Raw genomic sequence first — 26,900 nt, forward strand, 5'->3', positions numbered from 1 at the left:
AGCCACTGCGCATGGCCCGACAGTGGCTAATTTTTTTATTTTAATTTTTTGTCGAGACTAGGTCTCGCTATGTTGCCCAGACTGATCTCCAACTCCTGGCCTCAAGCAATCCTCCTACTTTGGCCTCCGAAAGTGCTGAGATTACAGGCGTGAGCCATAAATGTGTGTTGAATGAACAAATGAATACACATGCACCTGAGCAGTGATCTGGCTCCTCTGTTCTACGACTCTAATTTCTGCTGCCCTCCTCCCACCTCCCCCAGAGCCTGTCAATTCTTCCTCTGCCTGGGCCTTGATTTCCCCATCTGCACAACAGGGATGCATTATCTCTGGCCCTGTCATTCAGGTACTGTGGGAGGAACAAAGAGGAAGGCTCTCACAGATGCAGACCCAGTGGCTTGGGGCTTGGGCATTGGAGTCTGACATACAGGGGCCTAGAACTTGGCTCCATCACTAACCAGCTGTTCGGCCTTCAGCAGGTTACCTGATCTCTCTGAGCCTCAGTTTCCCCAAATATAAAATGAAGATAATAATAGTCCCTACCTCATAGGATTGCTGTGAAGGGTAACTGACACATCCCAGGCAACCACTTGGTATGTGGTACATGCTCAAGAAGTGGTAGCTTCTTATTATTTATTACTGTTGTTATCCCCTGTGTTCCTGCTACAGGAAATTCTTTCCATGTAAAATTCATTCTTGTCCCCAGGCCTAGTTCACAGCCTTACTGAAAGCAATTCAGCAAGTATTCACCATGCTCTGTTAGTTATGTCCAGATGTTGCATGATGGGGGAGCACACTCACATTGCATCTGTGTGACTAATGTCCCTGGAGTTGTGCAGTGCACAGCCTGCATGGCTGTACAGGGCAGATCTGATTGGATCTCCTAAGAGCAGGAGTGAGCCGCCCTCTTTGTACCTGCACCTGCTCTGTTACTGCCAGTTGATAGTGGCTGTCAGCTGGTGGGCAGTCCTGGAGTGTGGATGGAAGAGCACGCATACACCTGGTTTTACTGAGGCCAGGGGAGAGGTGGTGTGGGAGCCTCAAGCCCCAGAGAGCCCTCGGGACCTCCTGATGGACAGCCAGACTCCAAAGCTATGAGAAGCAGTACAGAAAGCCCACCGTTGGTTTCCAGTTCTGGGACTCTAACCCGTGCTTGGTTGACTCTGCAGGTCTCTGAGGAGGGGTCGGCTGCTCCCTGGTGGGGTTTCCCTGGGGACAGGCAGCTTCCCCAGGGTGGGCGTGTTCTCTCCTCCAAATTTTCCTTCCTTCCATTTCCTTTCCCTTTCAGTCCCAATTCCTTCAGTTTAGGAAAGAGACCTGTGGAAATCCCGCACCTCCAGAGCTCCCAGGAGGAACCCGAGGGTATAAGAGAGAGCTGTATACTGAGATTGGGAAAGACGGCTCAGGTGCCCTGCTGTGGTCAGTCCAGCCCCGGGCTGGGGCCCTGGGTCTTGCAGGCACAATCGGGGCAGCCCAGTGGGTTGGGGTCCGTGCCATGGCTGCAGATGGGGGTGCTTTCAGGGCTGGCAGCAGCAGAAAGGGAGACCCCTTCAGATTGGTCCAGCCCTGCCTGCACCTGGGCTTGGCTGGGGTCTGTGGACATGGCCAATTTGGAGGTGTCTCCGGATGTGGGACCCTGGGTTTGCCCAACGTGGTGGGGGATATCTCCTGATGAGGTGGCAGCTGCTGCCTGGCAAGTCTCCTCGGTGGGCAGGCAGCCTGGGGCCAGCAAGAGCCCCTTCTCGTCGCAGCCTGGCTTGGTGCGGATGCCCACAGACTTCAGGATGGCGTCCATCTGCTTGGCGTAGTCCAGGTGGCCGCTGACCTGCAGGAGACAGTGAGTGAGCATCACGGTGGGTGTATGGAGCCCAGCCCTCCCCAGGGACCTCCAGCCAAACTTCTGGGCCTCAGCGTTGCCCTGAGCATCCACAGCCAACCAGTCACCAAACCCATGACTCCATTCCTCAGTGGCTCTCAAATCCAGAGTGGGTGGGAAGGCTCTATATTCACAGCTGTTTTAGAATTTATTAAATAAAGATGAAGGATGTTTCTCTAAAAAATCTGGATCCTTTGGAGGCAGGAAGGAATCTCCTGATAAACAGAAAGGTGATGTAGAAGCTCTCATTCTTTGCTTGAAGCTTTTTTTTTTTTTTTTTTTTTTTTTTTTAGACAGGGTCTTGCTCTGTTGCCCAGGCTGGAGTACCGTGGCGCGATCTTGGCTCACTGCAACCTCCATCTCCCGGGTTCAAGTGATCTTCCTGCCTCAGCCTCCTGAGTAGCTGGGATTATAGGAGTGTGCCACCATGCCAGTAATTTTTTGTATCTTTAGTAGAGAAGGGGTTTTGCCATGTTGGCCAGGCTGGTCTCGAACTCCGGGCCTCAAGCGATCCACCGGCCTTAGCCTCCCAAAGTGTTGGGATTACAGGCGTGAGACACTGTGCCCAGCAGCTTTTTTTTTTTTTTTTTTTTTTTTAGGGATGGGCTTTTTGTCAAAATAGCATGAGAAAAAAGAAAAATTAAGAGAAAGACAGAGAGAGAGTGAGATGGGTTCTCTCTCTCCTCCAGGCTGGAGTGCAGTGGTACAACCATAGCTCACTGCAGCTTTGACCTCCTGGGCTCTAGTGATCCTCCCACCTCAGCCTCCTGAGTAGCTGGGATTACATATGCATGCTACCATGCCTGGCTAATTTTTAAATGTTTTGTAGAGATGGGGTCTCCTATGTTGCCCAGGTCTTGAACTCTTGGCCTCAAGAAATCCTGCTGCCTCAGCCTCCCAAAGTGCTGGGATTACAGGCCTGAGCCACTGTGCCCAGCCGATGCCTGCAGCTCTAGGCTACCCCAGAAGGGCTCTGCTGCTCACTAGCTGTGACACCTTGGTCAGGCCCCTCTACCCTTCTGGCTCTCAATTTCCTCTGCTGTAAAAAGGGGAACACAGGGTAGTTTCACCAGAGGTTGGCTGTGAGGATTTTCCCTGGAAAAGTCCCCAAAGTGGAAAGAAAGCTACGGCATAGACTGCAAGGTGCTGGCTACAACTTAGTCTCCTGTTTCTTCTTTAGTCACAAGGACTCAAATTTATAGCTGGGCACACTCCCAAGGCTTCCTTGAAGCTAAGAATAGCACTGTGACTAGTTTTGGCCCATGAGTTGAAGCAATAGTGTGATGCGGTATTCCTTGGAATTCTCTTTAAGAGGAGGAGTGCTCTTCTTCCCTCATGTCCTCTTTCCTGCTGGCTGGAATTCAGACGAGATGGCCAGAGCTTGAGCAGCCATCCTGGGCCATGAGTCAGCCCACAAAGGAAGGCAGAACAAGCAGCATGAGGGAAATCTGGTCCCTGAAGACTGTGGAGTGGCACATCAGCCCTAACTGGCCTATTCTGATTTCTTTTATGTGACGGAATCAACCCTTGTGTATTTAAGACAATTAGGCCAGGCACGGTGGCTCACCCCTATAATCCCCACTTTGTGAGGCCAAGGTGGGAGAATCACCTGAGCCCAGGAGTTTGAGACCAGCCTGGGCAAGATGGGGAAACCCTGTCTCTACAGAAAAATTCAAAAATTAGCTGGCGTGGTGGCGTGTGCCTGTAATTCCAGTGACTAGGTAGGCTGGGGTGGGAGGATCGCTTGAGCCTGGGAGGTTGAGGCTGCAGTGAGCCCTGATTGTGCTGCTGCACTCCAGTTTGGACGACAGAGCAAGACCCTGTCTCCAGAAACAAACAAACAAACAAACAAACAAAAACCACAAAACATTAGCAGGGCCTCTGTTATATGGGCCAGCATCTTAACTAAGACAAAGGCCAAGAACCAGCATCTTAACTAAGACAAAGTGGCCACCCCCTTCATCAGAGTCATATGTCCATCCCATTTTTGTGTTGGGATGTGTTGGTGAGTGTCAAGTAGGGGTGTGATTTAAATGCCTGATGCCTAGCCGTAATAATGGACAATGCCTGACACATAGTAGGTCCTTACATTGCAGCAAATAAGCTTACTGGATATACTCCTTTGCTAGGTGTGGGCGGCTCATTGTAGATGAAATTGAGCCACAGGGAGGTAAAGTGACTTACCCAAGGTCACACAGCTAGAACATGGCAGATCTGGGATTTGAATCCAGGCCTCTTTCTTTCTTTTACTTCCTTTTTCTTTTCTTTTCTTTTTTTTTTGAGACGGAGTCTCACTTTGTTCCCCAGGCTGGAGTGCAATGGCGCGATCTCAGCTCACTGCAAGCTCCGCCTCCTGGGTTCAAGCCATTCTCCTGTCTCAGCCTCCTGAGTAGCTGGGACTACAGGTGCCCGCCCCCATGCCCAGCTAATTTTTTTGTACTTTTAGTAGAGACAGGGTTTCACTGTGTTAGTCAGGATGGTCTTGATCTCCTGACCTCGTGATCCGCCCGCCTTGGCCTCCCAAAGTGCTGGGATTACAGGTGTGAGCCACCACGCCTGGCCATCCAGGCCTGTTTCTAAAGCCTGTTCTCTTCAGACAAAATCAGCTGGGGAAGGAAGGAAGGTTAAAAATCATCCTCACTTTACAGAGAAGGACAGCAAAGCCCAGAGAGGGGTGGCGGTTTGTTGAATGACACACAGCGCATGGACAGCAAAGGCTGGTGCTGAGCCTGAGACGCCGCCTGCAGAAGCTGCTCAGCCTGGATCTGCCCCCTGAGATGGAGCCTTGCGTTCTCCCCAGTCAGCCGAGGGGACCTGCTTTAGTGCCAAAGATGCGCATGAGACCGGACTTTCCTTTAAGGCTGAAGAGGAAGGCTTTCTTTTAAAAAACAAGGACAGGAAAAACACCAGGGAGGCTGTTACTGAGACTCTCAGAAAACAGCACAAAGACACTGCTGGTAACATCTGCGTTTCCATTTGAATCACAAATCACACTGCGTTATTCAAATGATTTTTCAAAAACACGAAAAGACAATTCCCTGTACAGTTTTGTTATTTTCTCACCACTAGAATCTGCCTACCTCTCGTTCTTTTCCTCACGAATGCTTTTCAACAGATTCCAGGGAAAACACACACACGTATATCCACACATCTAAGTGGCTTTCAGGGCCCTGGGCTCAGGGTGGTTGTCAAGACAGACCCAGTGCCCCTCTGCAGCAGGACGCATATTTAGTGGCTGCAGGGCCTGAGAAGGAACCTAAGTTTGGACTCTCTGAGAAGCTGGGGTGCCAGCCTTGGCTCTGTCTCTTACTAGTAACTGGCCAGTCCTCACCATTTCCTGAACCACAGCTTCCTCATCTGTAAAATGAGAGTCATGACCTTGAATGACTGCTATAAGGAGTTCAAGGGCCTAGCACTTCACGGGAACTCAGAGAATGCTAGCTTTTGATATTATGTTCCTATATGATCCAAAACACTTTTCCTTTTTTACATGTTTTTTCTTTTTTTTTATTTTTTTGAGACAGAGTCTTGCTGTGTTGCCCAGGCTGGAGTGCAGTGCCATGATCTTGGCTCACTGCAACTTCTGCCTCCCAGGTTCAAGCTATTTGCATGCCTCAGCCTCTCAAGTAGCTGGGATTACAGATGTGCACCACCATGCCCGGCTAATTTTAGTAGTTTTAGTAGAGACGGCGTTTCACCATGTTGGCCAGGCTGGTCGCAGACTCCCAACCTCAGGTGATCCGCCCTCCTTGGCCTCCCAAAGTGCTGGGATTACAGGTGTGAGCCACCGCACCTGGCTTTTTAAATTTTAAATGTAGAGATGGGGACTTCTTATGTTGTCCAGGCTGGTCTCAAACTCCTGGGCTCAAGCGATCCTCCTGCTTCAGCCTCCTAAATTGCTGGGACTATAGACATGAGCCACCATGCCCTGCCCCAGACACTTTTAAAGAGACATTATGCAATTTGAGTTTGTGATACCTACCTAAAGGAGTTGCTAGAAGAAATAATACAAACCACAAAGCACAGTGCCTGGTACCCCAGGAGGTACTCTGTAAATATGAGTTCCCTTACCTTAGTTTTCTAGAAGTAGGAGATGGAGAGTAGGGAGTTAGCTGGGCTGATCCATTTGGGAGCCTAAGATGGCTGCTCAAGCTCCAGCCATCACGTCTGAATTCCAGCCAGCAGCAACTTCACACCCACAGGGACAAGTGATAACTGCCTCTCTAAGGACAAACAAGAACTGCCTCTCTAGACCTTTGTAATGTTGTAGAGCGCTGGTGCCAGTGCTGGGTAGAAACAGGCCAGGAAGGGAGGTGTTTGTACCCACTGGCTGCAGCTGATACCAGATGGAAATTCCACTGAGTGCTGTCCTAGAACACACAGCTCTGGCCCTCCTTGACTACAAGTTGGTCTGGGTCTCAGGCAACCCTAGTCCCTGAGCCACCCCTCTGCAAAGACCCAGGGGAGCAGCTGCTGGGCAGAGCTCTGGTTTTACAGTTAGCTGGAGAGATGAGAGAAGAGGGGTGAGGCGGGTCGGGAAAGAGTCTCTTCTCAGCACCAGAAAGTTCTGGCGTGGCCGATACTGCGTGAAGATTCAGCCCCTGACCATCTCCCAGGCTCTCTCGATTGAATCTACCAGCCGCCTGGATACACGCTGAATGTGACTGGCGTGCAGAAGCCTTCCGTGGCTTCCCGTGCTGGCAGGGGCCTCTGTGAACACCCTGTGACAGCACTCATAACCCGTCATCATCACATTTGCACGAGGTTGCATTCCCTGATCAACTGAGCGCAGGGAAGCAGAGACCACTTCTCCCTCACCTCTGTGCCCCACAGCCAGCCCCGTGCACCGCGGGGCCTCGGTGGTGACCAGATCCTCGCAGGTACAAATGGGGCCCAGCCCTTCCTGTTTCCTACCTCAACAGACACCCCAACTTACCCAGACAGAGGCTGCCATCACCCACCGCTGCCTCCCCCAGTGACTCCTTTCAAGCCCATGTTCTTTCCCTTCTTGGACCTCAATTTCCTCATGTATAAAATGAGGCTAATAAAGGGACCTATACCACGTGGGCTGGCTGTGTGGTTTTGATAAGATAATACATGTGACAGGCTTTTGGTGCAGGGTTAGAGGTCACTACCAGAAGCTACGGAGATGTGTGAAAGAAGGCAGTACCGAGGCAGTGGTGAAGAGCCCAGGTTCATCCAGCTCTACCACTCACATGCCGTGGCACCGCCTTCAGCCTCTGTTTTCACATCTGTACAATGGGTTACTACCACTCTGCGGATCTCTATGAGGATCAAATGACTTATCCCCATAAAACATGTGAGCTGTTGGCTACTGTGGTTATTATCGAGTATCTACTTTGTGCCAAGCCTTTGCTAAGTTCTAGGCCACCCGGCATTTCCTCTGGGACATGAAGAGTCTTGTTGTGGGCCAGCTCTCTGCACCCCAGAAGCCTCAGGAGTTGGTCCCTGGGGTGGCAAATCCCCCACCCACTGTAACCCAGTCCCTGTGAGGACTGACTGAGGGGCAGGAGGGCAGCTTCATTCACCCCAGAGATACGCCCTGCCTGCAACAGGGCCAGCCCAGTGGGTGATCACAAAGGGCCCTGCTGTGTGGCTGGTCCAGCAGGGAGAAGACAGGTCCTGTGGGTCTCTGTTGGGAGCAGAGGGCGGCCAGCACTTTCCCCGACAGCAGTAATGAAAGCTCCCTTGGTTTTCAAGGAAAACAGGAGGCCAGCACAAAGGCAGTGCTAATTACCTCTAATTACCCAGAAGAGGAAAGCACCGTTTTTGGTGATGTGTTCCTAATGTGATAAAGAGCTATTATTAGGCAGGAACTGGGAAGCTGCCACGAAGACAGTCTGAGGAGGGAGTGGAGTCTCCAAAGCTGCTGGTCCCAGAGGCAAACAAACTGGGGGTGGTGGCAGGGGCAGGCCAGGAGGGACTAGGATTAAAGGAGGGCCTACTATGCGCCAAGCATCTTACATGCGCTGCCCTGGAAGTTAGGCATTTCTACCATTTCCTAGATGAGGACACTGAGACACAGAGAGGTTAAGTAACTGGCCCAAGGTCACACAGCCAGTAAACCAGTGGCAGAGCCAGGATTCTAAGCCATGCCTCTCTGGTGCCAAAGGCTGTGCTCTTCCTACCATATCCCATTCCCAGGAGAAATCAGATCTTGTGAGGGCTTTGCAGCATTAAAAGCTACTTTCTTCAGCAGGTGCTTTTTATCTCTGATTCTTCTAGCAAAGGGAGACTCCTGGGGTGCTGAGGCGCAAAGTCCCTGCTCCCCTTCACCCCATTCAGGGTGCAGGCACCTTGAATAGGACAGAGAGCCCTGGACACGGGTCAGGAGGCATCATCGCTGAGTCCTGTTGATAGTGATGGGAGGCAGCCAAATGCCTAGGCAGATAAGGGCGGGTCCCCGGTGAAACCCCACCTTCAAACCAAAAAAACAGCCTGAAGGCTGACTGGACTGCTGGTCCCAGATGAAACCCGCCACCCAGAGTGAGAACTTCTGTTCCTGTTTGCCCACCCTTCCCCTATTCTGAGCACATAGAAGCCCTGGATTCAGCCACACTGTGGGGGCTTTCCTGCCTTTGGGTAGGGGAACCACCCCCACATCCCTTGTCTGTGGAAAGCTGTTTCATCACTGAATAAAACTCTCTATCTTGCTCACTCTTCAATTGTCAGCGTATCCTCATTCTTCTTGGATGCTGGACAAGAGCTCGGGATCCACCAAGCGCGGGTACCCAGAAAGGCTGTCACACTGGCCTTTTGCCCTCACCAGTGGAGGGCAGCTGCCCCACGCAATGCGGCCAGGGGCCAGCTGAGCTGTGAACATGCCACCGTCCATTGGGCTGGCGGAACTAAAACAGCTAATTAGCACACTAACACCCCCTCTGAGGCTTCGGGGTCACGGGTACCCCTGCCTGGGTGCTGCCATGTTCCACTCGAGGCAACACACCTGGTCTGGCCACAGGCCCTGCATGGAGCTTGCTCCTGTGTCGGCGTTTGGAGTGGTCAGCCAGACCCCGCACTTGCTTCATGTGCTTCCTCCCACAAGGGGCTGAGTGTGGCAGACTGAGTATACGGGGCACCCCTGCTGCAAGTGCGGCAAAGGGGCGGAGAGAAAATTCTTGTCACTGTGGTTTGCTGGCCTTGTGACTCAGCTTACCTCATTCCCACAGGGAAGCGGGCAGCACAGCTTCCAACCTGGGTTCAGAACCTAGACCTGCAACTCTGGCTATGACTCCATGCTCCCAGGTCTCAGTTTCCCAATCTGTGATCTGGGGATGCTTAATACCTCCTCTAGGGAGTTGTGAGGTTTACAGAATGTGAGCCAAGTCTATCTGTGAAGACTTTTTTTTTTTTGAAACAGAGTCTCACTCTGTCACCCAGGCTGGAGTGCAGTGGTGCCATCTCAGCTAACTGCAAGCTCTGCCTCCTGGGTTCATGCCATTCTCCTGCCTCAGCCTCCCGAGTAGCTGGGACTACAGGCGCCCGCCACCACGCCTGGCTAATTTTTTGTATTTTTAGTAGAGATGGGGTTTTACCATGTTAGCCAGGATGGTCTTGATCTCCTGACCTGGTGATCTGTCCGCCTCGGCCTCCCAAAGTGCTGGGATTACAGGTGTGAGCCACCGCGCCCGGCCCCTGTGAAGACTCTTTAACCAGGAGCAACCAGTTTCATAAATGGATGAGTCTAGAAATGCCTCTTATTCTACCCCAGTCCCTTAAGCTCCCAGTTAGGAAGGCACAGGGTGGCTTCATTTGTGATCCTCTGGTGGGTTAGGAATTGTGTCTCAGGGCCCTGGGAGTTTAGGGGTGAAGATATAAGTGAGAATGAATTGGCCCCAGTGACCTGGTGTCAGGCCAGGTGAGAGGCCCGGGTGACCTCTGGGCAGGGACATGGCCGACAGACTGCACGGACAGCAGCACCTGGTGAAGCTCTGATTTTGTTTTTTTGTGTAAGAATTCCCCCATGTTATCAAAGGCTCAGTCAAGTCTCAAAACACATGCAGCCCAGTGTGAGCCACACTGTGGTGGCAGGGATGGGTCTGGGGCCTAGCTTCATCGGCCATTGAGACACAGTGGTAGAGTGGTCAGAACAGGCAGCTGCTGATGTTGAATGGGGAAGCCAGAGTGCCCCTCAAGCCAGGGAATTTTTAGATGCCCAGAAATAAGTCTAGTCTGTCTGCAGGAAGGAGCTGCTCAAACAACCATTAGTGGAAACTGGGTGATATGGTTTAGCTGTGCCCCTACCCAAATCTCATCTTGAATTGTACTCCCATAAATCCCATGTGTTGTGGGAGGGACCCAGTGGGAGATAATTGAATCTTGGGGGTGTTTTCCCCCAAACTGTTCTCAGTGTAGTGAATACGTCTCCTGAGAGCTGATGGTTTTATAAGGGGAAACCCCTTTCACTTTGTTCTCATTCTCTCTTGCCTGCCACCATGAAAGACGTGCCTTTTGCCTTCTGCCATGATTGTGAGGCCTCCCCAGCCACGTGAAATTGTGTCCATTAAACCTCTTTTTCTTTATAAATTACCCAATCTTGGGTATGTCTTTATCAGCAGTGTGGAAACGGACTAATACACTGGGTTACACTTGGGAAGCACTTGGCACTTAATAAATGGCAGCCAACAACACAATAACTAGAAACCAGAGATTTTGTTCTCAGGGTCCCCTGACATTGCAAGCGTTTTTACTGGCTGAAGTCGGCTTGTGCTTGTAGTTACAGCTTATTCCTGCCCATTGCCAACCCCTCTTTGCCCTTCCCCCTGTGGGGCACGTCTCCCACTATTTCTCATATCTACCTGGGCTAGGGCTACAACTACTGGCTTCAGACCTAGGTTTGAGTCCTGCTTTGCCATGTTTCAGTGGTGTGACCCTGGAACGTCTGTAAGCCTCAGTGACCTTGTCTGCACAATGGGGACAGTAATGTCTGTAAAAGGCTTAGGGCAGGCTGGGTGCGGTGGCTCATGCCTGTAATCCCAGCACTTTGGGAGGCCAAGGTGGGCAGATCATCTGAGGTCAGGAGTTTGAGAACAACCTGACCAACATGACGAAAGCTCATCTCTATTAAAAATACAAAAAAAAAAAAAAAAAAAAAAAAATTAGCTGGGCGTGGTGGGGGGGGGCACCTGTAATCCCAGCTATTAGAGAGGCTGAGGCAGGAGAATCGCTTAAACCTGAGAGGCAGAGGTTGCAGTGAGCCAAGATCACGCCATTGCACTCCAGCCTGGGAGACAAGAGTGAAACTCCATCTCAAAAATATAAATAAATAAATAAAAGGCTGAGGGCAGAGCTGGGCGTAGAGTGAGTGTCCGCACAGGAAGCTATTAACTCCCTAGGATAGCATGTGGCAGGTGAACGAGGTTCTTTCAAAGTCTAAAAAAACTCAAGCTGTTTGGGCGCAGTGGCTCACGCCTGTAATCCCAGCACTCTGGGAGGCCAAGGTAGGTCGATTGCTTGAGCTCAGGAGTTCAAAACCAGCCTGGACAACATGGTGAAATCTCGTTTCTACCAAAGATACAAAAAATTAGCTAGATGTGGTGGTGTACACCTGTGGTCCCAGCTACTCAGGAGGCTGGGGCAGGAGGATCACCTGAGCCTGGGAGGCAGAGGTTGCAGTGAGCTGTGATTGCACCACTGCACTCCAGCCTGGGCAACAGGGCAAGACCCCATCTCAAAAAAAAAAAAAAAAAAAAAGGCTGGATGCGGTGACTCACGCCTCTAATCTCAGCACTTTGGGAAGCTGATGCAGGCAGATCACCTGAGGTCAGGAGTTCAAGATCAGCCTGACTAACATGGTGAAACCCTGTTTCTACTAAAAACACAAAAATTAGCCAGGTGTACTGGCAGGCACCTGTAATCCAAGCTACTAGGAAGGCTGAGGCAGGAGAATCGCTTGAACCCAGAAGGCAGAGGTTGCAGTGAGCCAAAATCGTGCCACTGCACTCCAGCCTCGGTGACAGAGTGAGGCTCCATCTCAAAAAAAAAAAAAAAAAAAAAAAGAAAAGAAAAGAAAAAGAAAAGAGGCCAGGTGCGGTGATTCACACTTATAATCCCAGCACTTTGAGAGGCTGAGGCGGGTGGATCACCTGTGGTCAGGAGTTCAAGACCACCCTGGCCAACATGGTGAAACCCTGTCTCTACTAACAATACAAAAATTAGCTAGGTGTGGTGGTGCGTGCCTGTATTCCCAGCTACTAGAGAGGCTGAGGTGGGAGGATTGCTTGAGCCCAGAAGGCGGAGGTTGCAGTGAGCCGAGATCATGCCACTGCACTCCTGCCTGGGCAACAGAGTGAGACCTCATCTCAAAAAAAAAAAAAAAAAAAAAAAAAAAAAAGAAAGAAAAAAAAAGAAAATAAATTCAAGTTGGGCTTGCGTGGCTGCCCAGTAGGCGCCCTCTCACCCCATTCCCTGCAAGAATTCTTTCTGACGTTCTGCTCCTGCACCCCAGCCTAGTTTTAGCTGCATGGGAACCCTCAGGGAGTATGTTTAAAATGTGGACTCATGGCTCTGCCCCTAGAGGTGATGTAGAAGTTTTGGGCAGTGGGGCCCTGGGCTCTGCATTTTAAAGACATTCCAGATGTCCTGCTCTGCATCCCATCCTTCCACAGCCTGGCAGGCAGGTGCTTCTGCTTTTGGTCTAGCCTAAAGCCCTCTAACTGTGTCCTCTGCTTGCTCCAGCTGCTTCTCGCAGAAACATACAGTCCTGACTAGTGAGCTGAGATGGGGCTGTTGGGGAGCCCCGGGTCAGGGGGGTACTCAGGAGTGGGGAACAGCAGTAATACAGGAGCAAGAGTGAGGGTTCTGGAGGTTCAAATCCAATCCTGGTCCTGTTAATTGATAGTTGTATATCTGTGTGTGTTTTTGCTTTTTAGAGACAGGGTTGTGCTCTGATGCCCAGGTTGCAATACAATGGCACGATCATGGCTCACTGCAGCCTTGATCTCCTAGGCTCAAGTGATCCTCCCACCTCAGCCTCCTGAGAAGCTGGGACTACAGGCACACACCACCATGCCCAGCTAATTTAAAAAATTTTTATAGAAATGGGGTTTTGATATGTTGCCCAGGCTGGTCTCGAATTCCTGGGCTCAAGGGATCTGCCCTCCTGGGCTTCCCGAAGTGCTGGGATTACAGGCATGAGCCACCGCACCTGGCTCCAAATAAATTCTTATGATCTCTCTCCCGTGGCATGGAACAGGTTGGGGCCACTGACTTCAGGGGACAGGGGTGGCTGGGCTGGAGCAACTAAGCAAATGCAAAGCCCCAGGAAGGACAGGCCAACACTCACCACAGAGGTCAAGTCCACATTCTCCACCCTCCTGTCCTGCAGCAGCACGGGCTGTAGGCCAGCGACACGGAGCTGCACCGAGGATGTGCGGTACACGAAACTCAGCAGCCAGTCTCCTCTGTGGGAGGGCAGAGAAGCGTGTGAACGTTAGCACCAGCCTTGGACAACCCGAGGACAGGACGGGCCAGGCTGCCTCCTGGGAAGCCGAGTGGGACTGGAGCCTCTGCGGGAAAACAGGGCCCCTGATTGCACGGTGGAGATGGAAGATGAAGCAGCCACAGCTGATGCTTTTGAAGCCTGGCCTGGGTGCCAGGCATGGTGCACAGGGCTGTGCACAAGCACCAGGTAGCTCTATGAAGGCTGTCTGCTTTGTTCCCAGCTGGGTCTCCAGAGCTAAGAACAGGGTCCAGCATGCAATAGAGGAATATCTGCTGAAGGAATGAATGAGGAATCTGGATAAAGTTCTCAAAAAGTCAGCATGTGGCTCAGGAGAGCTATTCCTAGCTCGGGAAAGGTGGCTTGTCCACGGCTCCCTGGAAAAAGAAAGGCAGAGAAGGTCTGCCTGTGAGGAGGCGGGGAGCTCTGGAGTCTAGGTGACCTATCTGTGAGCTGGAGGGACCAGCTTGGCCTTCCCAGGACAGGCTCAGCCCAGGCTGCAGGCTCTCCCTGCCCTCAGGCAGCAGAAGAGGCAAGGGTGGTTGTCCAGGCAGTCACAGCGCCGGGAACATTCCTCTACTTTCAGGGGTGCTGTGACCCCACTCTGTGAACCTGGCCCCAGCCAAACACTGCCCGTACACTATCCAGAAGAAATGACCTCGGACCGTCTGCTGCCCATTGCTTCAGGTGCAATGAATACTGTCTACAGAGGACGCGGTCTGAGGGACCCCTGAGGCAGCCTTCCCTTGCAAACCCCTGAACTGTCTTGGGATGCAGCTGGGCCATCCCAGAGCCATGCCCTTGGGCCTTGCCACCCAGCAAGTCTGTGCACAGGCAAGCTTCTGTTCTCCCCTCTGCACCGCAGACTCGGAGCCAACTCAGCCCATCCTGCTGTCTTCTATGTGGACTAATTCTGACTCTGGTTTGCATGGCGTCATTTTTGCACACTTGTTCATCTTAAAGAAGGCCCCGCCCCCCTCACTGCAGGGGGGTAAGAATGGCTGAGAGATAGGAGGCCGGGGCTGGAGTCCTGGTGGCCCCTGTCTATGTGCCCTGCTGTGTGACCACAGGCAAGTCCCCCACCTGTCCGGGACACAGGGTGTGGTGGTGCTCTCTGGGCTCCTCCAAGTTCTGACCCTCTGTGGTCTCTGAGCACGTGGGTTTGTGAGTGGGTACCACTCTGAAGACCCCCAGGAGGACTAGTCCCTGAGTTGAGGGGTCCTCTACAGACTCTCCTGCTGTGTTCTGAAGTGAGCTCATCCATCCCTAACTCCTTCCTCACTGTCATCTGCCCAGTCCTTCAAGTAGAAACCAATGTCTTGGGTGCCTCTTCCCTACGGCCAACGTATCAGAGTCCTCCCAATTCTTCCTCCCCTCTCCCCTCCAATACCTGTCCCTTGTGGTCCAGCCCTGAGAGTAGGCAATCCTCCCTTCCTGCCCCACGGGTGAATGCAACAGCCTCCTCACCCCACTCCCTGCTCCTGGCCTCACCTAGCTTGAGCCACTGGAGTCTTCCTAAAACACCCATCTGACCACTGTGCTCCCTCAGGAGCAGACCATGGCTCTCCATTGCCTCTGGGCTTTCTCATCTAGAAAATTCCTTCAGTCTCTCCAGAGACCAGTGCTTTCAGGTCCTGATGATGATCTTAATATTGAGGGCCCAAGAAGCACTAAGAATGGATGGTTGCAGGGGGCAGTGGCTCACGCCTGTAATCCCAGCACTTTGGGAGGTTGGGGGGGTGGGGATTGCTTGGGCCCAAGCATTTGAGACCAGCCTAGGCAACATAGGGAGACCCCATCTCTACAAAACACACAAAAATTAGCTGGGTGTGGTGGTGTGTGCCTATGGTCCCAGCTACTTGGGAGGCTGAGGCAGGAGGATCATCTAAGCCCAAGGCAGTTGAGGCTGCAGTAAGCCCTGGTTGTGCCACTGCACTTCAGCCTGGGCAACAGAGTGAGACCTTGTCCCGAAAAACAAACAAACAAACAAACAAACAAAAAAGGATGGCTAGAGGGAGAAAAGGGAGATCCATTCAAGTTGTTTATTGAACTATTCATAAGAATCCAGTGCATCAAATACTGGATGTGAGGATGGTTGGGAAATGTTTCCAATACCGCTGGGTGTAAATGACCAAAGACAGTATCATTCCTCCGAAATTATTTCTGTTGTAATTATGACAACATTTTAGTTAAAATGTGAATTACATGTATTTATACACATGTAAGGGCAGAGCAGGAACACAGATTAGAAGGTTCTGAACCCTCTCACTGTGCTGAGCAAACCATGGGCCTTCACTGGCATTCAAGACCTTCTCCACCCAGCTCTGGACCACACAGAGCCAAGTTCAATTCCTGCCTTGTCAATTATGAGCTGTGTGACCTTGGACAGATTGCTTGACCTTTCTGAGCCTCAGCCTCCTCAGGGTATCTTAGCTCCCAGCATTGGTGGGAGCATTAACTGAGGCGGGACACGTACACACAGGTGCTCAGGGAGCCTCAGTCATGACTATTAGCGCCTGTGCTGGACCTGTGTGTGCTGTGCCGCCTCTCTCCAGCTCAGTCTGTGCTTCCAGTCTCTGATGGGTTCCTATATCCATCCTTTCAAGATTCACCTTGGACATCCCCTCCACTAGGGAGTGTCCCTGGGCCTCTCCACCCACTACTATATATATATATATATGTTTTGAGACAGGGTCTTAACTCTGTTGCTGGAGTTAAGGCTGGAGTGCAGTGGCATGATCTTGGCTCATTGCAGCCTCCACCTCCTGGGCTCAAGCTATCCTCCCACTTCAGCCTACCAAGTAGATGGGACTACAGGTGTGCACCACCATGCCTGGCTAATTTTTGTATTTTTTTTGTTTGTTTGTTTTTGTTTTTGTGACATAGTCTCGCTCTGTTGCCCAGGCTGGAGTGCAGTGGCACGATCTTGGCTCACTGCAGCCTCTGCCTTCTAGGGTCAAGCCATCCTCCCACCTCAGCCTCCCAAGTAGCTGGGACTACAGGAGCCACCATGCATGGTTAACTTTTGTATCTTTTTTTTTTTTTTGAGACATAGTCTTGATCTGTTGCCCAGGCTGGAGTGCAGTAGCACAATCTTGGCTCACTGCAGCCTCTGCCTCCTAGGGTCAAGCCATCAGCCCACCTCAGCTTCCCAAGTAGCTGGGACTACAGGTGTGCACTACCATGCCCGGCTAATTTTTGTATTTTTTTTGTAGAGACAGGTTTTGCCATGTTTTCAGGCTGGTCTTGAACTCCTTCCTGGGCTCAAGCGATCCTCCTGCCTCGGCCTCCCAAAGTGCGGGAATTACAGGTGCGAGCCACTGCGCCCGTCCTCCATCCGAAATGATTAATCATTCACCCCTTGTGTGCCTGGTACCTGTTCCTTTTATGATGTTTGCCACACATCCTCCTGTGTTTCCCCTTTTCTAGAAAAGCAGAGAGCTCCCTGAGGGCAGGCCTGTGCCTTAGTCATCCCTGTATCCTGAGCTGAACCGGTAACTCACTGCCACTCTCTCTCAGGTCCTCCAGGCAATGCTGATGTGCAAACCCCAGGCTGAACAACCGCCACCTGCTGAAGGCAGACCTGGCTCACTCACCAGGCCTCGAGCCATCTGTGGGCAGGGGTCCTCCCTGCTCCTTCTTCTGTCATCCCCTCCTCACACGGCACCTGGGGCAGAGCCCACAGGGTGGCCTCTTGTCCCTGGGCTACAAGGAGCCCTCCTGAGGACTCAGAATGCAGCCATCTCACGGGGGGATGAGACAGGTCTGAGCTCATATCCTGGGTCATACCCTGGGCAAGTCACTTGCCCCTCTTAGAGCTTCACTTCCTCAGGGATGTGACAGGCGGCAGTGCTATCACGCCAGTTAGCTTCCAGAAAGTTCGTGAATAGCCCAGGTAAGGGAGTGGGTTTACAAAGAGCTTTATTAATGTAAATTACACGTGAGTAAACTTGTGTAGTTGGGTAGTGTTGGCCTGAATCCCCTTCCCTCTCATCCTCCACGTTTAAGTTCACAGCAACTAAAAGGCCTTTGGAGACCAAGAATCTGAACTCCTGGCTGATGCTTAATTTAACCAAGGAACTACAGTTATTTTGATCGACACTGTCTCTCTCCTTCCCTCCTTCCCTTTCTTCTTCCTTCTCCTCCTCCTCCTCCTTTCTCTCCATAAAGAGATGGCCCAGGGTCTCACAAAATAATTGAAAACCAAGTGTATGCGCCTCAGGTTCTCAACAGAACAGATGGGTTTAATAAGATTTTGCTGCGTTCCCCCTGCACACATGCAATTTTAATTCTTTCCCTTTGCTGTTTATAAAAAGTACTAAAAAATCATGTGCTATGTGAGTATGCCAAGTAATAAACATTGTAACTGTTATCATTTATTGGGCACCTACTAAGTGCCAGTTCTTCTGCTTTATAACGTCATTTAATCTTCCCAGAACCTCTACACAGGAGGGACTATTATTCCTATTTTATAGGTGGGGATGCTGAATTCAGGGAAGTTGTTTGTCTAAACCCACTCAAAAGGTAAACAGCAGAGGCAAGACTTTAACCTAGGACTGCCTCACATCAAAGTCTTTGTTCATTCCTTATCTTTTTCTTATTTTTTTATATCTATTTTTTGAGACGGAGTCTTGCTCTTGTGGCCCAGGCTGGAGTACAGTGGTGCGATCCCGGCTCACTGCAACCTCCACCTCCCAGGTTCAAGCGATTGTCCTGCCTCAGCCTCCCACCATGCAGCCTGGCCCAAGGTTGGTGCTCACTGAATTCACTGAATGAATATCCCAAGTGACTGATGATGATGAATGAAAAAAATGGTGACATTACCTGTCATTCACAAAGCATGTATGTACCATGCACACACATACACACATGTGAACATGGACAATCGTGCACATGTGTATGTACATACATGTAAACACACACACATGTACAGCTCTGTAAATCCTTCAAGCATCCTCACAACTCTGAGGGCAGTTGCTACCAGTATCCCTCTTTTACTGATGAAGAAATGAAGGTGGGCGTTAGAACCCAGGCCTGTGTGCTTCCGAATCATGAGCCTTAAACATTGCTGCTCTGAAAACACCTTTGCTTCATCCAGAGGCTGGATGGACAGGGCGTCTTCTCAGGCCAATCTTAGAGGGCTCCGTTTTGGGTTTCATCCTCCCTCCTGCCCCAAAGTCTGAGTCACAGCTTTGGCTGAAACCCCACAGGTCCTCCTTCTCAAACCCCAAACAAGGGTTCCTTCCTTTCTAGCCCTGTGGCCGCCGGCCTTCACGGGTCCCCTCCTCTGGCTGGAGGGTCTGTCACCCTGTTTGGGTACAGGTTCCTGCATGCCGTCAGCCTCCTGTTCTAGCACCCTGCCCTTCCTCCAAGGCAGCACTCAGAAAGCTCAGCCTAGGCCCCTCCAGTCCCTCCTTCCACCGCCAAAGACTAACATAGACACCTCTTAGACCTCATTCAAAGACCTCCCTGTGGTCCATTCTTTGTTTTTCAGTCTGTGTCCCACTCGCCCATGTCCCTTCCCCCAGCTCCAACCTGGCCAAGCTGCCCCAGCCTCTCCTGTCACCCTGCTGCTCTCAGGCCTGATACACAAACATCTTCTCAGAATCCCCCTGCTGTCCATCATCCCACTGCGGGGATGCTTCCCAGATCAGATCACCAGGACCAGGGCCTGCTCCTAACAGGGCCAGTGCCCGGCCAGTTCTTGGGATCTTCCAGGACAGGGATTAGGTCTCGAATATGTGTCCCCAACACAGAGCGTGGGCATGCTAAGTGCTCAGTAAGCACTGCCACTTCCCCGCTGGCATGAGGTTTGGACAGACCTGCAGTAGCCGTTGATGATCCTCCCGGACACCACCTTCCGGAAAGGCTCCCAGTGCTTCGCTTCTCCCTCCACAGGTGCACCCAGCAGGACGACATCCTCGATGATCCCTTGGCAATCTGGCAAAAGACCCCAGAAAAGGCTGTCAGTGTCCCTGGTCACAGTGGGTGCTGGGAGGGACTCTCCAACAGCAGTGGAGGAGATGGATGTCACACACATACACATGCACACACGTGAATCATGTGCATATGTGCATGTACACACATGCAAACATGCAAACACATGCATGGATAGGCATGGAAGCTTCTACCGAGTTCCAGAACCTGAGTCAAGCCTCTTATATGCTTAATCTATTCCTTCAAAGGATCATTACCCCATTTTATTTATTTATCTATATTTATATATTTTGAGATGGAGTCTCACTTTGTTGCCTAGGCTAGACTGCAGTGGCACGATCTCAGCTCACTGCAACCTCCACCTCCCGGTTCAAGCGATTCTCCTGCCTCAGCCTCCGGAGTAGCTGGGACTACAGGCACACGCCACCACGCCCAGCTACTTTTTTGTATTTTTAGTAGAGATGGGGTTTCACCATGTTGGCCAGGCTGGTCTCAAACTCCTCACCTCAGGTGATCCACCTGCCTTGGCCTCCCAAAGTACTGGGATTGCAGGCAAGAGCCACTGTGCCCAGCCTCATTATCCCCATTTTAGAGTTACGGAAAACCAAAGGTATCTGCAAGATCACATGGCTAATAAGTTCCAGCACAGCCTGAGTTGGAACCCAGGTCTCTCTCTACCACCTACGAAGCTCACACCAGCTGTGGACTATGGATGGATGTCTTCCTTTAGAAGAGACTAATGGGCCCCGCATCATCTTGCATGCCAGGTGGGAGACACCAATATCTTCCTCTGCAAAAGGTTCCCTGGGATCTGTGCAGACTGGTGGGAAGAGGGGGGTGAAGAGGAGATGGGGCGAGTAGGTCCTGGGGTCAGGGAGTGCACTTGTCAGCCGCATCGATCTAATGATTCAGGAAATATTTCAGGTCAGGGCTATTCAAAGTGCAATCTGGGCTAGGGGCGGCGGCTCACCTAGCGTTGATAATCCCAGCATTTTGGGAAGCTGAGGCATAAGGATTGCTTCAGCCCAGGAGTTCAAGACCAGCCTGGGCAACAAAGTGACACCTTGTCTTTACAAAAAAAAAAAAAAAAAGCCAGGGCCCGGCGCAGTGGCTTATGCCTGTAATCCCAGCATTTTGGGAAGCCAAGGTGAGTGGATCACTTAAGGCCAGGATTTAGAGACTAGCCTTGCCAGCATGGCAAAAAACCGCCTCTACTAAAAATACAAAAATTAGCTGGGTGTGGTGGCAGAAGCCTGTAATCCCAGCTATTTGGGAGGCTGAGGCATGAAAATCGCCTGAGCCCGGGAGGCAGAGGTTGCAGTGAGCTGAGATTGGGCAACTGCATTCAGCCTGGGCCACAGATTGAGACTCTGTCTCTAAATAAATAAATTCATTAAAAATTAGTTGGATGTGGTGGCACACACCTGTAGTCCCAGCTACTTGGGAGGCTGAGGCAGGGAGATTGCTTGAGCTCAGGAGTTTGAGGTCACAGTGCGCTATGACCACACCACTGCACACCAGCCTGGGTGATGGAGCCAGACCTTGTCTCAAAACAAACAAGCAAACAAACACCAAAGTGCAATCCAATTGTTCTGTAAGTACAGAAATAGAGAAGCACCGCGGCTTTTTCAATCTTGCTGCAGAATGGAAACCAGTAGTTCCCAGAGGGGTATGTGGACCAGGCTCGGAGAAACACTGCTCTGGACAAATGAGAGGTACAAATGCACCCCTCCCCCAGCCTCTATCCCATCCTCTGCTTTATTTTTCTTCTTGCCACAGATTATTGTTTATCCTCTGTCTCATCCTCTAACACGGAGGTTCAGTGAGGGCAGGCACCCCAGTGCCATATTCACAGCAGTGTGGCAGGGCCCAGGACAGCACTGATTACAGATTTGGTGCTCGATAAAGATTTGAATGAATGAATGAATGAATGAATCCGTGAATAAATGTCTGTCTCTATCAGGAAAATCAGTTTACAGGCTTTGACATCAGGTTCAAATCCCAGCTTAGCCACTTTCGGGCTATGTGACTTGAACCAAATCATGTAACTTCTCCAAGCCTAAAAGAGGATGATGATGTTGGCCTTACAGGGTCTTTATGAGGATTAAGTCACATGGGAAAAATCTCAGCACAGTGAATGCACAGTGGGAGTTCATGCACCCCACTGGCCTGCCTGACCCCTGCCTCCCCCTTAGTGGCTCTCCCTCCCTCCCTCCCTCCCTTCCTTCCTTCCCTCCTTCCTTCCTTTCTTTCCTTCCTTCCTTCCCTTCCTCCCTCTCTCCTCCCTCCTCCCTCTCTCCTCCCTCCTCCTCTCCTCCCTCCTTCCCTCCTTTTCCTTCCTCCCTCCCTCCTCCCTCTCTCTTCCCTCCCTCCTCCCTCCCTCCTTCTTTTCTTTACTTTCTTTTCTTTTCTTTTCTTTCTTTTTTTCTTTTGTTTTTTTGACAGAGTCTCACTCTTACTCAGGCTACAGTGCAGTGGTGCAATCTTGGCTCGCCGCAACTTCCACCTCAAAGGTTCAAGCGATCCTTCTGCCTCAGCCTCCCAAGTAGCTGGGACTACAGGCACGCACCACCACGCCTGGCTAATTTTTGTATTTTTAGTAGTGACGGGGTTTTGCCATGTTTGCCAGGCCGGTCCCAAACTCCTGACCTCAGGTGATCCACCTGCCTCGGCCTCCCAAAGTGCTGGGATTACAGGCGTGAACCACCACGGCCGGCCAGCTCTGTCTTACGGTCTGAGTTCCCTCACACACCGGGAAGCCGCACACTCAGTTCATTGCTGGGAAATGCGCTCAGCTGGGACAGCTTCAACCAGCTCTGCTACTCTTTTGCTGGGCGACCAGGACAGACAGCTTCCCTCTCTGGGCTCCAGTTTCTAACCAGAGTCCTTTCAGTGGTTTTCTGTTTGGGCTTCCATGTCCGAGTTTGTCTGAATTCAGGGTTCCAGGCTGATAAAGAGTTTGAAAACCCTTGTAGTATCAAGCTCTCTGAGTTCCCCTCTGGCTCTGAGGTTAAAAGACTCCATAGCACAGAATTCTGACTTTGCTCCTTTTGTTTCCAGGACAATGATAATCTGGCAGAAGAATTTACAACTTCAGTAAGCTGACGGTTTGTGGTGAATAGCAAGGATGGCTCAGATACCCCTCCAATATTAGGGATATTTCAGGTGCTTTTGTTGTTGGCAAGGCTGTTGCTGAAAAGGCCCTTAGAGATCAACACGATTTCCCTTGGAAAACGAGGAAACAGGGTCAGAGAGGGGATGGGGCTTGCCCAAGGTCACACAGCCAATCAGAATAAGCCTGGGACCAGTACGCAGAGCTGCTGGTCCCTGGGGCCTTTCTCTCTGCTCTCTGCGATAACAACGTGCACAGTGATCATATGCGGGTTATCGTTGCTCCCACAGTGCCAAATGGTTGTGGACCCAGGGATAACCATGAGCTCAACAGCTTTCTCTGGGGGCCGGCCATTCAGGGCGCCTTCTCTGCCGGGCAGAGTCTGCCTTGCTAAGAGCTGGCGCTGCTTTTCAAGCCTTGGTGCGGCACCTGCAGGGCTGGGACCCCTTGTGGCCAACTGTGGTAATAGCAGCATTCCTGAGCCACAGTCAGGATCCACGGACAGCTGTCAGAAAACCTAAAAAGGGAGCTGCCTGTGACCTTGAAGTGAGACTCGTAGTTTGAACCCCAGAAAATAGTCCTGGGCACAGACAAACCAAGCTGGCAACACATTTACCCATCTCTGAAGCTGGGCTGGCAGCTGCCCAGCTGGGCCTCTCCCCCTTTCCTCCTTAGACCACTGCCACGCCCAGATGTACCCTTAGATTTTGAAGATTTGCTCTCTGCGTGGCCGCTGACCTGGAGATAAGCTACATAGCAGGCTCTCAGCAATGCATGGTGTTAGCTAAGGGCGGTTGGCAAGAACCACCTTAGACCAGGGGTGTCCAATCTTTTGGCTTCCGTGGGCCACACTGGAAGAATTGTCTTGAGTCACACATAAAATACACTAACACTAGGCGGGCACCATGGGTCATGCCTGTAATCCTAGCACTTTGGGAGGCCGAGGTGGGTGGATCACCTGAGGTCAGGAGTTTGAGACCAGCCTGGCCAACATGGCAAAACCCCGTCTCTACGAAAAACACAAAAATTAGCCGGGCGTGGTGGTGGGCGCCTGTAATCCCAGCTACTCAGGAGGCTGAGGCAGGGGAATCGCTTGAACCCAGGAGGTGGAGATTGCAGTGAGCTAAAATGGCGCTACTATACTCCAACCTGGGTGACAGAGACAGACTCCATTTCAAAAATAAATAAACAAGCAAAAAAATAAATAAAAATATACTAACACTAACAATAGTCGATGAGATAAAAAAAAAAAAAAAGAATTGCAAAAACACTCAGAACGTTTTAAGAAAGTTTAGTAATTTGTGTTGAGCTGCATTCAAAGCCATCCTGGGTGGCATGTGGCCAGTAGGCCACTGGTTGGACAAGCTTGCCTTAGACCCACCCAAGGTAGATGTGGATAGGTGGTCAGAGCCCATTACCACCTGACTGTTCCTAGAATGGGATGGTGCAGGAGGGGAAACCTATTTAGGTTAGGAAAAAGACGATACTGGGTGCTGTCATAGCTGCTGGAAAGGAAAAAAAAAAAAAAGTCAAAATCCACTGTTTGGTTCAAAACCTTATAATACTAGAAGAATTCAGCCTTCTAGGTAAACTATGGAAAATCCTCACTCAGGTACCACTTTTAAATTTTTCTTTTTTGAGACAGGGTCTCCCTCTGTTGCCCAGGCTGGAGTGCTGTGGCGCAATCTGCAGGCTCGATCTCACAGGCTCAAGTGATTCTCCTGCCTCTGCCTCCCAAGTAGCTGGGACTACAGGTTTCTGTCATCACACCTGGCTGATTTTTTAAATTTTAGTAGAGATGAGGTCTTGTTATGTTGTCCAAGCTGGTCTCAAACTGCTGGACTCAAGTAATCCTCCCGCCTCAGTCTCCTAAAGCGCTGGGATTTACAGGAGTGAGCTACCGCATCTGGCCCAGGTACCACTTGTAGTGTCAAGCAGGTCCCTTCTACAGGGACAGAAAATCCTTCAGATCATCATGTGGATTCAGTGTAGAATGTCCCCAGTTTTCAAGACCAACAAAAGAAACTGGGATTTAAACATTTCAGTAATATTGGACATGAGAAGACCTCACTGCCCTTTTACTGCAGGGACAATGAGTGTTTGCTGAAATATGTTTGGGATTTATTCCTACTGCTACCGTCAGCTTTTTTTCTTGTGAATTTTCAAGGCATTAAGAGAGCCCTATATAGCTTTAGAAATATTCAGACTTTTTATGTAAAAGAGGGCAGGGATTAACTTCAAGTTCAGGAGTCGAGTCATAGACATGTAGAGCATTTATGCTTGCATTTCTCATTTTTAAACAGTTCTCGCTAAGTTATTAATATCCTATTTTTACTGTGAGAGCTGAAGGCCTTTCATCCTATTATAACTTTGGCATTAAGGCAGTTCCAAACCTGCAGTAGTTGGAAAAGCTTCATCAGTCATGTCTTTACCCCTCAGCTCTTAGAACTCATTGTCATTCACATGTGCCGTGAAAAAAATGTCTCTTTCCAACACTTTCTTTGCTTCTACCTCTTATTGCTATTTTTAACACAGGAGCCCAGCTGATCCCTTTACATTGTAGTCATAGGCATGAGATGTCTTTTTGGGGTGATGGAAATGTTCTAAAATTGGGTTTGGTGATGACTGCACAGCTCTGTATATTTCCTAAAAGTCATTAAATTGTGCATTTAAAATGGGTGGGTCTTGTGGTACATAAATTACACTGCAGTAAAGTCAGATCATGTCACTTTTGTGCTTAAAAACCTCCCAGGGGACCCATCTCTCATGGAGTCAAAGTTGAAGTCATTGCAATGATCTCGAAGCCCTGCCTGACCTTCCCTTCATTCTCTGCTCCAGCCACACTGGCCTTGCTGTTCCCTCTTTGAAATGGTTTGGATGTTTGTCCCCTCCAGATTTCATGCTGAAACGTGATGTGGGGCCTGGTGGGAGGTGTTTGGGTCATGGGGGTGGATCCTTCATAAATGGCTTGGTGCCCTCCTCTTGGTGATGAGTGAGATCTCACTCTATTAGTTCACAAAAGATCTGATTATTTACAGAGTCTGGCAGCTGGGTGCGGTGGCTCACACCTGTATTCCTAGCACTTTGGGAGGCCAAGGTGGGAGGACTGCTCGAGGCCAGCAGTTTGAGACCAGGCTGGCCAACATGGCAAAACCCAGTCTCTACTAAAAACACAAAAATTATCCCGGGGTGGTGGCACATGCCTGTAATCCCAGCTTCTTGGGAGGCTGAGGCAGGAGAATCACTTGAACCTGGGAGAAGGAGGTTGCAGTGAGCCGAGATCGCACCACTGTACTCCAGCCTGGGCAACAAGAGCGAGACTCCATCTCAAAAAATATATAACCCCTCGAAGTCTGCCTTGGCACATGCCACATGCAGGTTTAGGTGCACTCCCAGCCTTCTTGGTTGTATTAGTCCATTTTCACACTGCTAGAAAGACCTACCTGAGACTGGGTAATTTATGAAGAAAAGAGGTTTAACTGACTCAAGTTCCACAATGATGGAGAGGCCTCAGGAAACTTACAATCATGGCGGAAGATGAAGAGGAAGCAAGCTTGTCTTCCCATGGTGGAGCAGGAGAGAGAGTGAAGGGGAAGTGTGTCACACCTTTAAGCAACCAGATCTCATGAGAACTCACTCACTATCACGAGAACAGCATGGGGAAATCTGTCACTATAATCCAATCACCAATCACCTCCCACCAGGCCTCTCCCGGCATTAACACATGGGGATCACAATGCCACATGAGATTTGGGTGGGGACCCACAGCCAAACCTTATCACTGGTATAAGGGTAAACAATTCTACTCTAGGGGTTCGGGATAGCCTAGTTTTGTTGGAGGCTATTGAAGGGAAGCCTATGATGGTACTGCCACATGCTGAACCATTCTGAATGCTTCCAGACAGTATCCCCAGTAGAGGAAAAAGAAAGTTCAAAGGTCAAAGACCCCCAGAATTTAGATAATTCAGTTTCTATCTTCTGAATTGCTCTTGTCATGTGTTCAGCAGCTCACACTGGACTCCTGAGACGGTACTTTACCACTTGGTACCCCTAAAAGTCTGGAAATTATCTTAGCATTTAAAAAAAATAATAAAAATTAAAAAAAGAACCCAAGAGCTGAAAATGGACAGCTTCATCACAGCAGCAAACTTCAGCTCACACTATAGCCTTGGTCTCAAAAATTGTGTTTAAATTAAGCTTTTTGTGAAACTAAACATTCTTAAAATGCACCAAGTGGGGCCAGCCCTTCCAAAGAGCCCCACAGAGAACCCTTTCAGACAGTGCAGGGCCTTTGCCAATGGGAATCAGGTGAAGGTCCCAGCTTCACCTTTGTCATTTCCCCCTTTCCACACGGTGAACTTCCTTAAAGTGAGGCAAACCCTCGCAGAGCTTTCTGCTATCCCAGGGCTGGCTCCTTTAGCTGCCACTCAGAAATCTCATCAAACAGCTGGGAAGGCAGCGCCGCTCACTCCCACGTGCCTGTCATGCTGTCAATAATGAGATTCTTCTGGGCT

The 26,900-nt window shown here is 50.6% G+C and overlaps 1 protein-coding gene across 9 annotated transcripts in view; it reads right to left on the reverse strand.

Moving 5' to 3' along the window:
• Window positions 1-596: 596 nt before the first annotated feature.
• Window positions 597-26,900, reverse strand: part of TMCO4 (transmembrane and coiled-coil domains 4) — a 126,115-nt gene continuing 99,811 nt past the window's right edge. For 8 of the 9 annotated variants that reach the window (XM_030942440.1, XM_030942437.1, XM_030942436.1 and 5 more), the window contains 3 exons: window positions 19,160-19,277; window positions 13,182-13,299; window positions 597-1,825 (listed from right to left, as the gene is read on the reverse strand). In XM_030942440.1, the coding sequence (XP_030798300.1) occupies window positions 1,421-1,825; window positions 13,182-13,299; window positions 19,160-19,277 (641 nt within the window). In that variant the 3' untranslated portion in view covers window positions 597-1,420. The remainder of the gene's footprint in view (window positions 1,826-13,181; window positions 13,300-19,159; window positions 19,278-26,900) is intronic. The other variant, XM_030942443.1, reaches the window with a different exon arrangement.

This window comes from Rhinopithecus roxellana, chromosome 12 (assembly GCF_007565055.1).
Source record: "Rhinopithecus roxellana isolate Shanxi Qingling chromosome 12, ASM756505v1, whole genome shotgun sequence".
In the NCBI taxonomy this organism is placed as follows: Eukaryota; Metazoa; Chordata; class Mammalia; order Primates; family Cercopithecidae; genus Rhinopithecus; species Rhinopithecus roxellana.